General features: G+C 36.9%; 1 protein-coding gene across 3 annotated transcripts in view; it reads right to left on the reverse strand.

Moving 5' to 3' along the window:
* Positions 1-10,370: 10,370 nt before the first annotated feature.
* RORA (RAR related orphan receptor A) overlaps positions 10,371-14,474 on the reverse strand; it is a 442,115-nt gene continuing 438,011 nt past the window's right edge. For all 3 annotated transcript variants that reach the window (XM_066635377.1, XM_066635375.1, XM_066635374.1), the window contains exons 10-11: positions 12,016-12,128; positions 10,371-10,543 (exon numbers count right to left, since the gene is read on the reverse strand). In XM_066635377.1, coding sequence (XP_066491474.1) covers positions 10,379-10,543; positions 12,016-12,128 — 278 coding nt within the window. In that variant the 3' untranslated portion in view covers positions 10,371-10,378. The remainder of the gene's footprint in view (positions 10,544-12,015; positions 12,129-14,474) is intronic.

Raw genomic sequence — 14,474 nt, forward strand, 5'->3', positions numbered from 1 at the left:
TTCATGTGGATCCTGATGAGGACACTGCTTTTCTCCTCCCATGAGTGAAATATTACTGTACATCTTGCCCAATGTAGCTATCACCTACTGGGTTGTATCCTCTGAAAGTGAGGATTCCTCTGCCCGGTTGACATTAATGGGACTTAAGTTAAACACCACTAACTAGTCTCGTTGATTTCAATAGTGTTTTGTCAAGGCTTTGCCAAGGCTACCTTTTTCGGGATACAATTCAGTGACTCCAGGAATACTGAACTGCACCGTTAGAGAATTGTGAACATCTGATTGGAAAACTAGCATTTGTTTTAGTACCTTACACATCACAGAAAATGGCAATTTGGCACAAAATGGAAATGATGGGTTTCTTTGGGAGTACGTGGAAGTGAAGCACCAAAAGAACACAAAAGTGGCACTGCAGAACTGGGCTGAGGATTGAAGAAGAGATCTTGGATATCAAATATCTTTTCTGAGGTGTTAATTTTCTCCAGATTAAATATGCTAGTGACAACTTTATAGAATGATACTATATATTCAAAGAGAAAATCATGAACCCAGTCTAGTACTCTGATACAGGTACTCGGTTGGGCATGTGTGTAAATGTGTATAAGATATATACACATGCACACATAAATATTCAGTGAAATAGTACAAGACCCAAACATGGTATTGTCTAGGAGTAAAAAGGAAAAGGGGATTTGTTCATAAAATTAACTTACCTAGCACCACACATCAGAAAAACACAAAAATAGCACACTCTAGTTCTAAACAGCTATTTCTAAAATAGAGTATATAGTAAAACAGATAATATACAGCATAATGTTGTATTTGATAAACAGATAAATATTTGCACCGCATAGGCTTTTTAAATAGTATATTTTTATCTATAGAGAATGAAAGCAAAATAGTTATAACCATACAGAAGGTAAGCAGAACAACATTGAAGAATATGACTCAGAAGCTGAGACAAAGAGAATGACATAAGAATTAGAGCAAGAGAAAACGTGTACAGGCCATTACAAGTCCTTAAATTACGTACTAATAAAATAAGGAGTTGGTTGATCAAGTTTAAGAAAGCAGTAAACAAGAGATTTGCATTTACATGCAGATGTGTAAAATTTGTATTTCTTTTAAATCTATGCACAAAAAAAGTCATTGTTTTTATTGCTTGACATTCAGTTATGGCTAGAGTATTTTTTAAACCTTTATTTTGTACTTTGGAAACAAGTATATTGTTAAAGGTGCCATAAAATGGACAGCACTGAAAACGGTTTGCAAATAAACCACCTAACACTGCAGTTCTTCTTACATTTTTAAAAGCCTTGTCTGGGGTTTGTCATATGTTAAATATATTTAAAGTGGGAAAATACATCATAGCTTGAAGCCTCCCATTGGCTCAAACATCCATACAAAAACACATCTCCGAAAAAAGGAGCAGGCAGACAATACAATTACATAAAAAGAAGCAGCCAGTTAATGTCCTAATAGTTAAAAGAGTTAACCACTGTGTTGTTGTTTTTTTTACAAATTTATTGAGTCAAAATAGAAAATTTTGGAGATAGGAAAATATATATACAGTACCTCTGTGGTTTGTGAAATAAAATTCACTGTATTGCTTATGAATTTTCTGCATTAAGATAGAAGGAAACAAACAAATTGCAAGGTCCTGTACATTTACGCATCTTCAGTAAAATTTCCTAGGGAGTATGGGAGATGATCAAGTAATCAAAGTAAACACACACACCAAAATAAGAAAGTAACTTAAAAAATGTGGTGACACAAACTCAATTTTTATCTTTTTGGTGATTTGAATTATATTCCTAAAAGGTAATGGGATGAACATCCAAGGTAATAGAATAGGACAGCAGGAAAAATAAAAAATCTGAACTGCAAATGATTTTTAGCTTGCAGGTTGACAATGTTTCATGCATCTCACTGCACAGGAGCTAAACATTAAATATTTGGATTAAGTTGATTTATTGCTCTGAAGAGTTAATATTATGCCCTGCTAGTGATAAATGTGAACATCTGATTGATGCATTTATATACATAAAGGAACAGTAGATTATATCTTACTTTATTCTTAGAGCTCTTTGTATCCAAATGAAAAACTATAAATTAAAAGCTAATTTCAACATGATCCATTTGAAAGATGACATCCCCACATTCTGCATCACATTGGTGAATTAGCATATAACAAAGGGAAATTTGTAGGATGCTCCCCAAATCTTGATTTCGAACATCACCCATCAACTGCTAATTAAACTGGTTGATTGTAAATTGATTGGTCTGGTTGCCCAAATACTGACTTCGTCAGAAATATTCAACTGAGGCAGTGTAAAAGCCACAAGTTTTAAAACTGTTCATATCCTTAGCTACATATTAAGATTTAAAAAACAAATTTTCATCAAAGGATACACTTATTCAGCCTGGAAAATCTCTTGCCTAATAACTCTCTACTTTCCTCCCCAACAGTTTGAAATCGAACCTCAAAATAGTTGGACATATAAACTTACTGGTAGAAGTTGAAATATTGTCATAGTTGGCTTGCTAAAAACACAATTTTGTGGAAAACTCAAAAACTGATAGTATTTGAAGTACAGTAACGCAAAATGAACGCAACATCAGTTATGATGCTTATAAGTTTTAGAGAATTGAGCAGATGTCTGGAACACCCTCTGCACTCACACAAGGCTGATTTGGGCATCGTTCTGGAATTTAATTCCCATGCAAAGAGGTGGCAGGAAATTGCGTCCACTATTTTTTCCACACATTTTAGATGTCCTTTGTTGGAGCTCATGATCAAGTTGCTGAAGTCTCCATCTTCCCAGAGCTGCAGCAACAATGTTTTGCCCTCCACTTTGACAATCATTCTAACACCAAGAGGATCATGTGGGGTTCATAAAGATGTGTCCTCAAATCACTTTGGGGACACAATCTGCATGAATGACACTCACAAGTCCCATGTATATATTTGGATCAGCAGGTAACAGCATGGTGTACAATTTTTGTGTTGGAAATGGATCATAAATACATTATATAATGCGTATGCATAACATGACTTTATAAATAGATATAAAAATAAAATTAGATATGCTTTCTAGAATTGCTAGTTTAGCATTATAGGATTATTCTAGATTTAGAGGTTTAACCCCTGGATGTTTGGATTAAATTATGCAGACAGGCCCATTTTCTGGAAAATCCTCAATTACTGTTCCCATAATGCTCTCATTTTGTAGACTTGTGACGAATGAACAAATCAAACAATAAAAACTTTCTCAACAAACTAACCTTTTTGCAATTTTTTGTCTCAAAAGAGAACCAGAATGTAAACATAACATGCAATGAATGTTTAATGCATGTATTTACTGTGGTTATTTCTGTAAATACAAGTAAATGCCTTGTAGTATTTTCGTAGTTAGGAAGAAAACACATAAAAAGGAGTAGTAGTAGTAGTAGTAGAAGATATGATTGCATTATTTTAAAAAAGAGGATGAGGAAACCATACAGCCACATAAGTGAGAGGATGAAATAAATTTCTCTTTGGCCTGACCTATAGAATGGATCTTAAATTTTTGCCTCATTTCCATTGTCTTTACTGCACATCCTGTATTTGATAAATGTGGAAAGAGGCACAAACATACCCACATCTAAGACAGCTTTACTTCCACACTCCTATTGGGGCTTTTAGAAAAATTGTAAAATACTTCCCAAGGTTTTGGCACAGAGATGGCACTTTTCTGGTTGCTACATATTTGTGTTACTTTTGGAAATATGTCAGGGTTATGTGCTGCTTTTAAAAATCAATTTTTGGTTTTAGTTTGTCAAAGCCAACAGACAACAGTAGGTGAGGTTCAATAATTTGTTCTGGGCAGCATTCTGAGTTGCATGACCTCTCATTGTAAAGGCAAAGTAATAATACTTTAATACAAGTTATGTTGTAAACTTACTTCTACAATGGTTAATCACAAAGGATGAATTTTGTGTTGGGAAATAGTGGTACTGAATTTCATGTAAAAATATGTAGAGACATCATGAAACAAAACTTATATTGGCCCCAAATGAAAATTTCCAGAAGTAACTCTTCATTACAGAAAATTAGAAAACTTAGTGGAAATTGGTTTTTGAAAATCTATTAGTACATTGCCAGTTTGTCCACTGCTAAACACTGCCCCAGAAGCCTGGTCAACTGCTTATCTGAAATAAAATTACAATGTTTCATGAGTGAAAGTGAACTAAGTTCTCTAATACGTTACATGCTTTGGAAGCTTAATTGTATTTTGTGCCAATCCTAAACAGGGTTGAGCAGTAGAGGGTCTGGAAACCCAAACAACTTAGATTCAATTGGGAAAAGTGTCTCTGCCCAGCTCACTTGTGCAATGGAGGGATAGGACTAAACTTTGAAAAAGCCATTTGCCCCAGAAGTACTGGCCACCCTGTTAAAGAGTTTTAGAAGATCCCTGAGCACATTAGTTTCAGACTTTTTAACCCCAACGTCTAAATGATAGGGCGTCTATTATTGATAACAAGATGGATTGTCATTCACAGTTAAGTCAATCATAAGGTGCTTATCTACCCTTTTTCTTCCCCAATTCGCACAAAGAACTGTCAGAAAGTAAGTTTTGTTGTGAATGGCAGGGCATCAATGATTACATGTTCAATGTATTTTGGCAGTGGCGTTAGGATTATTATCTGGCTGCCCCTTGACAACATCAAGTGATTCAATCGACATTCCTTAGCAAAAAAAAAAGGAAGGCAAAAAAAAAAAACAACCCTGTACAACAAATATGTATTTTTCCCTGAGGGATCAAGGTTAAAACCCGCAAGTGCTCTATGTACATATTGCACTATAGAGGAATGAAGTATATGTGCAAAAAAGCAACAGTGACTGAAGCTTACTAATCTTTTTAAAAAAATTATGTCATGTTCTAGCACGTTATGGAATGTCGGTAACACAAATAGCTTTCCTGTCGTCTAAAACTTTCAAATAACAAAAACACAACCCACATCTCTACTATGGCACATTCAATGAAATAAAAAGTTTTTCAAAGACAAGTAGACAAATTCCATCAACAAAAATAATACAAAGTTGGTTCGTTTGTTTTTTCTTTTTGTTTTTTAGAAAAATTACATTGCTTTCTTTGTTTCACATTACAAAATCATTTTGTTTGTTAGTCTTTACACAAATCACATTTTATTGCAGGAATATTTCAAGTGCCATCAAATATTTATAGAAGGGTTAAAAAAATAGAAGTCTCTCTAAGTGGTCCAGACAAGGCTTTATATAGAATTTTTTTTCCACCTTCTATTTTTGACTTAAATATCTTCAACACATTTTCTTCCATGGACACTTAATGGCCTAGAAGCTATCATACAAACACCATACATACAAGGGTACACTCATTCAGACCTTGGTATCCACATGATGATATAAAAGCTCCATAAAGAACAAACTTAACAGTATCTCACATCATGTTGTTTCATAGCTTAAAAATAACCTGCAAATGCTAGACACACAAAGTACATCACTGTGGTCCAAGACTACACATCTTCTTTTAGAAGCTTGAAAGACACAATCTGTGCCTTATGTCCAGCAAAACGGGAGGGATGATGAAAGCCCAAGAGAATTTTAATTAAGAGCCTTCCAGAGTTATTCTAACATCCGTAGCTATTTTATAAATTGTATAGTAAAGTTGTGCAAGGACAGACATTAGGAAGTACCACATTTTATACATTTGAATTCAGACTAGAGCCTGCAAAGTTTCTAGCTGAATACCAGCCTTCTTCAGATTTTAGACCTTAATCTCAGTTTTTTTGTTGGATCATTTTTGACACTTTGCCAATGCTAAAAACTGAATGGTACTAGTGTGAGTTCTTCTGCATGGCCTCTCAAAAAACAAAATGGTCATTAGCAGCAATTTTACAACGCATTTCCCACTATTTTACCATTGCCAAAAGATATTTGCTGGCAAGAGAGTATTAAATGAGATGAAGAAAAGATATATGTGCTATTTGATGCACCAATGGCTGTTTCTGACAAAGTTATAAGCGATAGCAGCCTTCAATATTTTTGCTTATTTAAGAGAATGGTTTGCTTAACTTTTAGACATAAAGTGCTTGACGTTCAAGACAGGACTAAACCCGGTTTCTCCTTTTAGGGATATACTGGGAACGTGGCATTCCCTGTAAGTATGGACAAATTCAATATCAGTATAATTTCTATGAACCCATAACCACAACTTGTTTACCAAGAGAAACAGAGGCCATGATTGAGAGTCGTATTAAAATATAACACATACCTATCCTATTTACTGCAATAAATAAATACTATTAATCTTTCTCTCAAATAAATTCTATACTTTTTGTCTCTATTAAATGGCAAATCTTACACAGGTGTTTGCTGGTAGACACTGAAGTTGAGCTGAGCTGAATTTTAACTATGTTAGCACTTGAGGCTGGTCACAATTGGGAAAACTCTTGTTAAACAACTTTGTTTTAAGAGCAAAAAAAATCCAGAGAAAAGAATGGAACATTTACTATCATATGCTCCAGAACAGTAAAATTTGTGAGGATGGAGAAAGGTGGTAAATCAGTAATTGTATATTTAGTAGGATTCATTTTTGCTTAAAATAACTCTGGTTGGATTTTAGCTTGTAAGTTGCTCATACTGGGGTGGGAGAAAGACTGAAGTTGGGGGAGTGACCGGACTACCTTGGAAGCCTTTCAGATTTCCTTTCACTGGGTGTAAATAAACCCAGAAAGTTCAGAGGTTTCTAAGAAGAAATGTGTTCAGTGTGTTTGCAGGGGCTTTCTCATTGTACATACTAAAGCCCGTTTCTTTCCACAAGCAGTTCTAAGTTCCTATATTTACCAGCTATTGTTTCTGGGTCCACTGTTGTGGTGTTTAGTTGGTGCATCTTTGCAGAGGATCTGGTGTCACCAGAAATGAATGAAGAAAATAAAGTGTCGTTTCTATTTCCCATTTCTTCTCATCCCCCACCCCACTGGATTTCTTCATACTAGTATGTGCCCCCTCCTGAGTGCTGTGATTGCACAAATACAGAGTTCAGCAGCAGCTTTGTGTGTGGTGCCAACGCATTGGCATAGGTCCTTTGGCTACTATAAATTAGGCCAGAATAGGTCACACATACTGGGGATTTTTTTGTTTGCACTCTAGATTGTGAGAGGCCTGAGTTTCTTTATCATTTATCTAAATAGTGCTGAACTCTTCCTGCTACCTTTTTTTCCAGCCATGACTTTCTGTCCTATCTTGACTGAACTGGATTTATAAATGACATAAGTGAGGAAGAATTGTATCTTCTATGTGGCCAGCATTCATTTATAACTGGGACATGTGGCTGCTCTCCCCAGACAGAATATTTCCACCTAAGGAACAATCCCACCTGTAGCTCGCTAATATTAATTTCATATCACCTTAAATGGATGGATTACTACAGTGTATATGAGATCATTATACTCTAGCGAGCAAAAACCCCCAACTTTGCCTTCTCCAAGATAACGTATTTACCATAAATTTAATGATTAATTTCAATAGCTGGTTAAAAAAAATGTTTTTCTGAAGTTTTATTTTGTGACATGAGCCTGATAAAGTTATGTCTAGACAGGTTGATAGCTTGCCTTTTGATGAAAAAGACATTTAGACAAGAAGGAACATCCATCCATATGTATGTCTTTCATTTAAATTATCAGGATAGTGAAGGCTGTTGTATTATAAAATCCACTCTGAAATTCTAATTTGAATAACTTGGGTGTAGTTTAAAGAGCTTCTTTCCATTACTGGTTATCCTGACATGAACCTTTTAATCATTTCAGTCTTTGATGGAAATGCATCAAAGAGGTAGCTGGGAGTCAGTGTTGAAAGTAAGATTTTGGATAATTAGGTGTTCCTAACTTGCCAACAAACACTGAGAATGAATAGCACGGTTGCCATTTCTCACTTGCAATGGCAAATAAGAACCATTACAAGATTTGTTGAGTCAGCCTCTGGCTTGGTGTGGAGGCATTTTAAAAAGGGTGATTTAGCGCATATTTACTCACAAGGCCCTCTATGTCCAGTGAGGTTTACTCCTAGGTATATAGTAATCATAACAACAACTGTAAGTAAGCAATTCAGTATCTCAGATGGTATAAAAACAATCCCTAAGAAAATGTATAAAATTGAAATTATGATTGACGTGTTGGAGATTATATGGATTTGTTTACAAGAGATACTGTAATTATGCTGCAGTAGGAATAACTCCATTCCCAGGGTAGCATAAAATCCTCAAGAGTCTAAATAGTTATAAAGAGAGAGAGGGAGAGAAGTATTGTACTTTGCCAATAAACACGAATGTTTATCTGTGATTCTTTTTTCTATCTTGGGACAAATTTCAATGATTTCTCAAAAGTGTGTGATTCGTCCATTCCAAAAACATCTCACAAATGACAAGCTGCACATGCTGAAATTCTCTCTCCTACACAATTGTTAAAGGTCCATGAGCCCTAAAGTTGAAAACAAGCTAAAACTGGGTTGGATGGACTCATAATCTTGCTGGTGGTGGAATTGTTACTGATGTGGCAATCTGCACAGGAAACTTTCAGCATGGAAAGCCATTCTTGGTAGAGCTGCATTATTTCTTGGGAGGCAGGGAAAGAACGGGATGTTGAAAGAGAAAATTGAGCAAACTACAAGTAATTCCCCAAGTTCATTTTAAAGATTACATTCTTCACCTGAAAAGGATCTTGTACTTCATCATTCACTATTTACATAACAGATTGACTTAGCCTCTTGCACATCAACCTCGGTACAGGTAGCTCAAGTGCCTCATTCAGCTAGGATTTTTACAGGGACTTCCACTTCAAGTTGTTTTGATTCAAATGAACTGGAAATTGGTTTAAATAGCACTGACTGGAATAGGTAGCAGTGTGTAAGCCCACTCTTGACTATATAAAACAAACAGAAAGGCCACAATCCAGCAAAAGAGTTACTTGAGCTTAAATACTGAAGAGATTTAGGCACTCATAACTGCATAGGATTGAAGCTCTTGGCCACACCTCATCAGGAAATACTACCATGGTCTTGTGTAGTTCCCACTCAATTTGAAGGAGATTCCACTTGAGATTGTATTCCATCTGTCTCTATACAAGACTAATGACGTAAAAACATACATACGCACACACTCTCTCACTTTAAATGTAAACAAGAATAGGACCAATATTTGCAAAACACAGGTATCTAAATTTGGTTGTCTGAATCTATATTTACTCACCTAAGTAAGTGGGCTGATTTGAAAGCTAATGCTAAAAACCACCCACTTTAAGTGCTTAAACACAGATTTCTTAATCCCTATATCAGCAATCAGGCTTAAGAAGAACAGGGTTTTTTTTTTCTCTGTTGTTGCTTATATAATAAAAATTGTCTTTTTAAAAAACACAAGCTAAAACTAACAATTTAGTTTCGAAGCTCGTCTTCCTCCCTCGCTCTCTTCCTGCCCCGTTACACAAAATCACTGAAGGTGTTTCATGATATGACCAGCCTCTCTTTAAAAGTAAGTGTGGAAAACAGCAGCATAAACACCCGGCAGTGTCCCAAGACCATCCAAACCTCCCTCTGTTAAACTCAAATTTCTGGTGCACATGCATCACGACAATGAACACACTAGCATATAATTTAAAAGGAAAAAAAAAAGGTGCAAAATGAAAGTGCCTTATTAATTCAACAATAAAAGCTATACCAGTAACTACATTTCATATTAATTAAAACAATATATAAACAATATCTCTTTTGCTATATATAGACTTCATGCCCATTTACCCTGTAATAGATTATAATGCTATTGTCGCTATTGCTATGGACCCTTTTCATGCCGTTCCGCCCAGTGGCAGTCAACGGTAGGGTGAATAGAGATCGTCCTTCATGGAACAATGAGCACGTTGTGCAAAACTGATGCTGAAGCCTCTGCAATGCACACCAGTCGGCTGGTTTTCTAGCTGGAGACGCCATTCTTATCAACAAAACATTGTTCTATTGGAAAGTCTGGGCAGTGAGTTACAAGAAAAAGGAAACCGCCTGATTTTTTGTACCCTCCTTCTGTGTAAATAGAGGTCAAAGACTGTGAAGTCGAGACAGAAAAAGGGTCCGTACCAGTAGGCATAATGGAAATCATATATGCGTGAGAAAAACAAGTTCAACTTTTTGTTTCATTTTTCCCATCCTTTTTGCCTTTTGACCCCCGATTGCCAGAAGATGTGCAGTGTGTTGGCTCCCTAGGTCTATGCAGGGCCATATAAAGTGTCTTGGTTTCTTTTATCTTTTCTTTTCTTTTTCCTTTTCTCTTTCAATGTTTGTACATCAAACATTCTAGAAGTGCTCAGGTGAATACGTTTACCCATCCATTTGCATCGCTGGCTCAAATTCGGAAGTGAACAGCTCCTTATACAGGGGAGGAAAATGAAGTCGCACAATGTCTGGGTATATTGCTCTAAACGCTGTAAGCTTTTCCGTGTGTCGCCCACACAGCGCTCTTAAAGTCGACACTTTGCATATTAGCTGGAAAAGAAAAAAGGGGTAGAGAAGGGCAGGGTGGGGTGGAGAAAGGTAAATTAGATATGCATGTGTGACATTTCCGATCTTTAATTTTGTTCTCAAAACACTCTAAGGGCACAATCCTAACCCACTTTCCAGCACCGTCATAAGGGCAATGAAACTCCAAGATAAAGGAACAAACAATGCCAAACCTTGAGGAGGCCTCCGTGACTGTCCCCGGATGTAGTACATGCTCCACTGACACAGCTATGCCAGTGCTGGAAATCTGGTTAGGACTGCGCTCTAGGTTTCCTTGTGACGTAGCAAGGAATGGTCGAGAATTTGTTTTTCCGCTCTAGCATTTATCAGCAGCTGACTGCACTTTTGAAAATTTAAAAAGGCCATGAAGCTAATAAGGCAAGTGCTTATTACCTTAAAACAAAACTCTGACATCAATGTTGTGTATGGCATGGATAGATGTGTTTTGGAACCCAAAAGTTTTGCTAGACACAGTTTAAGCATACCACAGTGTCGCAGAATATACAGTTTATAGATGGCTAAATTCTATGAGAAACTGAATGCATTTTATATAATTGTAACACTTATTAATGTTGTCTTTCCTAAAATGTCCAGAAACTTAGTATCAGACTTGAAGCAGATTCAATTTCTAAAATGGATCACCTCAGAGTCACTTCTCCATAGATGCCATACAAAGTATTGTGACAGCCATGTCCTTATCCTGCAGTATTTTGTAGGGAGGGCAATGTATTCTGTACATGCTCAAAAGCACTCCCTTTCTACTCTGTTCCACAGCAGAACTTCTGTATTGCAAACAAGTCCCCAAAATGAACTTAGATAAATTCTAGCTCAAAATAATCCTTGGGCATTCACACAGTACTTTACGCAGAAGAAACATGTCAGGTGGAAGAAGAGACTGAAGTAAACACGCATGTATTTTTGTGGAAACAGACTATTGGGTCTTAAAAAAAATGCGGTTTCTTATTTATTTCTTCATTAACTCACTGTTAATGTTTTGAGATTTTCCAGATCAGGTTCCAAAGGAACAATATTGCATAGCAAAATATGCCCTAAATCAGTGGTTCCCAAAGTCCTACTTGAACATTGGGACAGTGGTAAATGTTGCAGAGGTGGGATGGGGAAGGGGGCCCCGATGGCCCCACAGTGATTGCAACCCTAAACACACTTACCTGGGAGTTAGGCCCATTGGGAGTGGGGCTTACTTCTGAGTACACATGAAGACCTGTAAGCTGCTAGCAGCCCAATCCTAAACAACTTTCCAGTGCTGATACAGTCACAGTGCAACCTAGTAGTAAGGGAACAAATGTTCCCTTACTTTGAGGAGACAGAATTCAGCACACAGTTGCATCAGTGCATGAAAACTGGTTAAAATTGGGCTGTAATTCTGTTAAACTCATGCTGCCAAGGAGACTTTAATATAGTATTCACTGTATAATGGCAGACTCCATCACCTTTACCTTCGTTAAGATTCCATCTTCTCTGTGATTTTTTTGCAAGACATGTTGAAGTGCTAACTGAATCTTCTGTTGGAGTTTTTCTATTTTTACCTTTTCCTGAAGCCACGATCGATCTAAAATGAAAAGAGTATAACATTGGCATTGAGTGCCCACTTTTGAATATGCATTTCTTTATCTTGTAGCTAATCTCTTTTTTGCCAGATCTGAAGTTCTTATGAGTTTGGGGTGACTTTATTGTTCATGACAGAAGTTTTACATGCCATGAAATACAATTAAAATGTTTGCAGTTCTACAGAACCTTCCATGAGGAGACTCTTTTTTTTTTTTTTGTTAATGCAAGACTACATAAAATGTGCTTCTTTCAAAAGCCAGATGTGCATGCTGTCTGCAGTATTGCAAATATTACATTTCCTATTGATTTCAGGATGACATTTGTACAAAATTAAAGAGGGATTCAATCCTATCAGAGCATTATCTTCCTTACAGTGGGTTTCCCCCAACAAGGTAAAGTAACATGAAAGTCTACCATTAAAGCTTTTGGCTGAAATCATGTGCAATGTTAAAATACTTTTTTCATCCAGTAATTAACATAGTGTATTTCAAAGACACTCCATTCAGGTAACTTCTAACACACGGATCCTATTAATTATTCCACTGAACCTAGTACGGGGTGACATAGTGGTTTCTATTTTACACTTGAATGGACATATCTGCTTAAGTTGGTAATAAAAAACAGATAAGTTCATGTATTTATGCTCCTCCTTTTCACCCAACATTGGGTGCTTGGGTGGCTTACAATATTAAAATAACATAAAATAAAGAAAATAAAATACAATTATATATTGTCATAAAACCATCATAAAAGACCATGGTGAGCAGAACACACAAATACAACAGTATAAATAATAATAAAATTATAACTTAGAAACAAATGAAGGAACCCACATCAAGACTCAAACAGAACCAAAAAAACCATCACAAAAACTAGGTAAGGAAGGCCAACTGAAAAAAGAAATGTGATGAGCCTTGCTGAAAAGCCGATAAGGAGGGCACAGGACTTATAAATCACAGAAGCATCTGCATCAGAGGCCTCCGAACCAATATATATGATTTGTCTAGATTTAATTTCAGTTTATTAACCCACATCTAATTCCTAATCACCTCTAGACAGTGCTCTAATAGAGCTTTGTGTCAACCATATATTGACAACACCCAACTCATCAGAGGATGATTAACCTCTCCCAGAATTTTCATCTTGATATCAAATATAGGGGACAGAATAGAACTTTGTAGCACTTCACAAGTCAAAGACCAGGGTGCCAAGTTGATGCCCCTAATAACACTCGAAACCTGTCAGCCAGGTAGGACTTGGAATCACTGCAAAGTGGTATCTCCAAGTCCCAATCCAGTTGAAAGCTACTATAGTCAAAGATGTTGAAAGCCCCTGAATGGTCCAGCAGGGATGAACTCCTGTCCAATCCCAAATGCAGGTCATCCAACTGGGCAACCAATGCTGTCTCTGCCTCAAAGTCTGGCTTAAAAGGTATCCAGAACCATTTGAAGCTGAGGTCCTCCCCCCCATTTTATCATCTTGCCCAGAAACAGGAGGTTCAAGATTACAGTGGGATCAGGGACAGCCTGCTCAGGAGCTGGTGAACCACAGCCAGCTGTAATGCTTCTGGCATCAGCCCATCAAAGATTAATTAATTACGGTTCCTGCCCTCTTGGCCAACCACCCTAGGCAGATCTAATAAGCCATGCTAGGTAAGCATCAAGTGGACATTCTCATGCTCCAAAGGATTCTGTCCACATGCTCAGGCCATACAGAACCAACTGATGCCACAAGAACACTGACTGACACCAGCAGTGTGGAGTCCAAATTGTAACAGATCCGCAAAGTGTTTATCAAAGAAGTCACACATGTGTGCTCATCACTCCCTTATCACCAATGTAAGTAATGAATTGCACTGTTGAAACAGCCACCACAGATCAAACACCCAACAGATTTCGCTGTTGCCCGCCATTGTATTGAACATGGTACATTTCAGTGGAGGCATTTTGCCCATTCAACTACTAATTGTTGAGTGATGCACATGCAAATGTGCATCTGCCCCTAAAATTGTGTTTTCAGATGCTGCTCTATTAGTTGCACATCCCATCTTAAGCACTTTCACTTTTTTTTTTAAAGCATAGTGAATGTAAGGTTCTGCAATTTGCTATTAAGGAAATGTGATAAGAGCAATGCTTCTGTCTTTCAGAGAGATGCTTTCCCAGGTGTTTGGTGGGGGGGCGTGGGGGGTGAGATTTATTGATTTACAGGTTGCACAAATGGTACAGAGAGAACGTTGGTGGTTTTTGCAACATTGATGTCATTTTCAATATCACCAGAATTATACTAATCAACGTGCGTAGTGGTTTCAGTACTGAAACACAACTGATCACTGAACCGAGTCGATTAC

Source organism: Tiliqua scincoides, chromosome 8 (assembly GCF_035046505.1).
Source record: "Tiliqua scincoides isolate rTilSci1 chromosome 8, rTilSci1.hap2, whole genome shotgun sequence".
Classification (NCBI taxonomy): Eukaryota; Metazoa; Chordata; class Lepidosauria; order Squamata; family Scincidae; genus Tiliqua; species Tiliqua scincoides.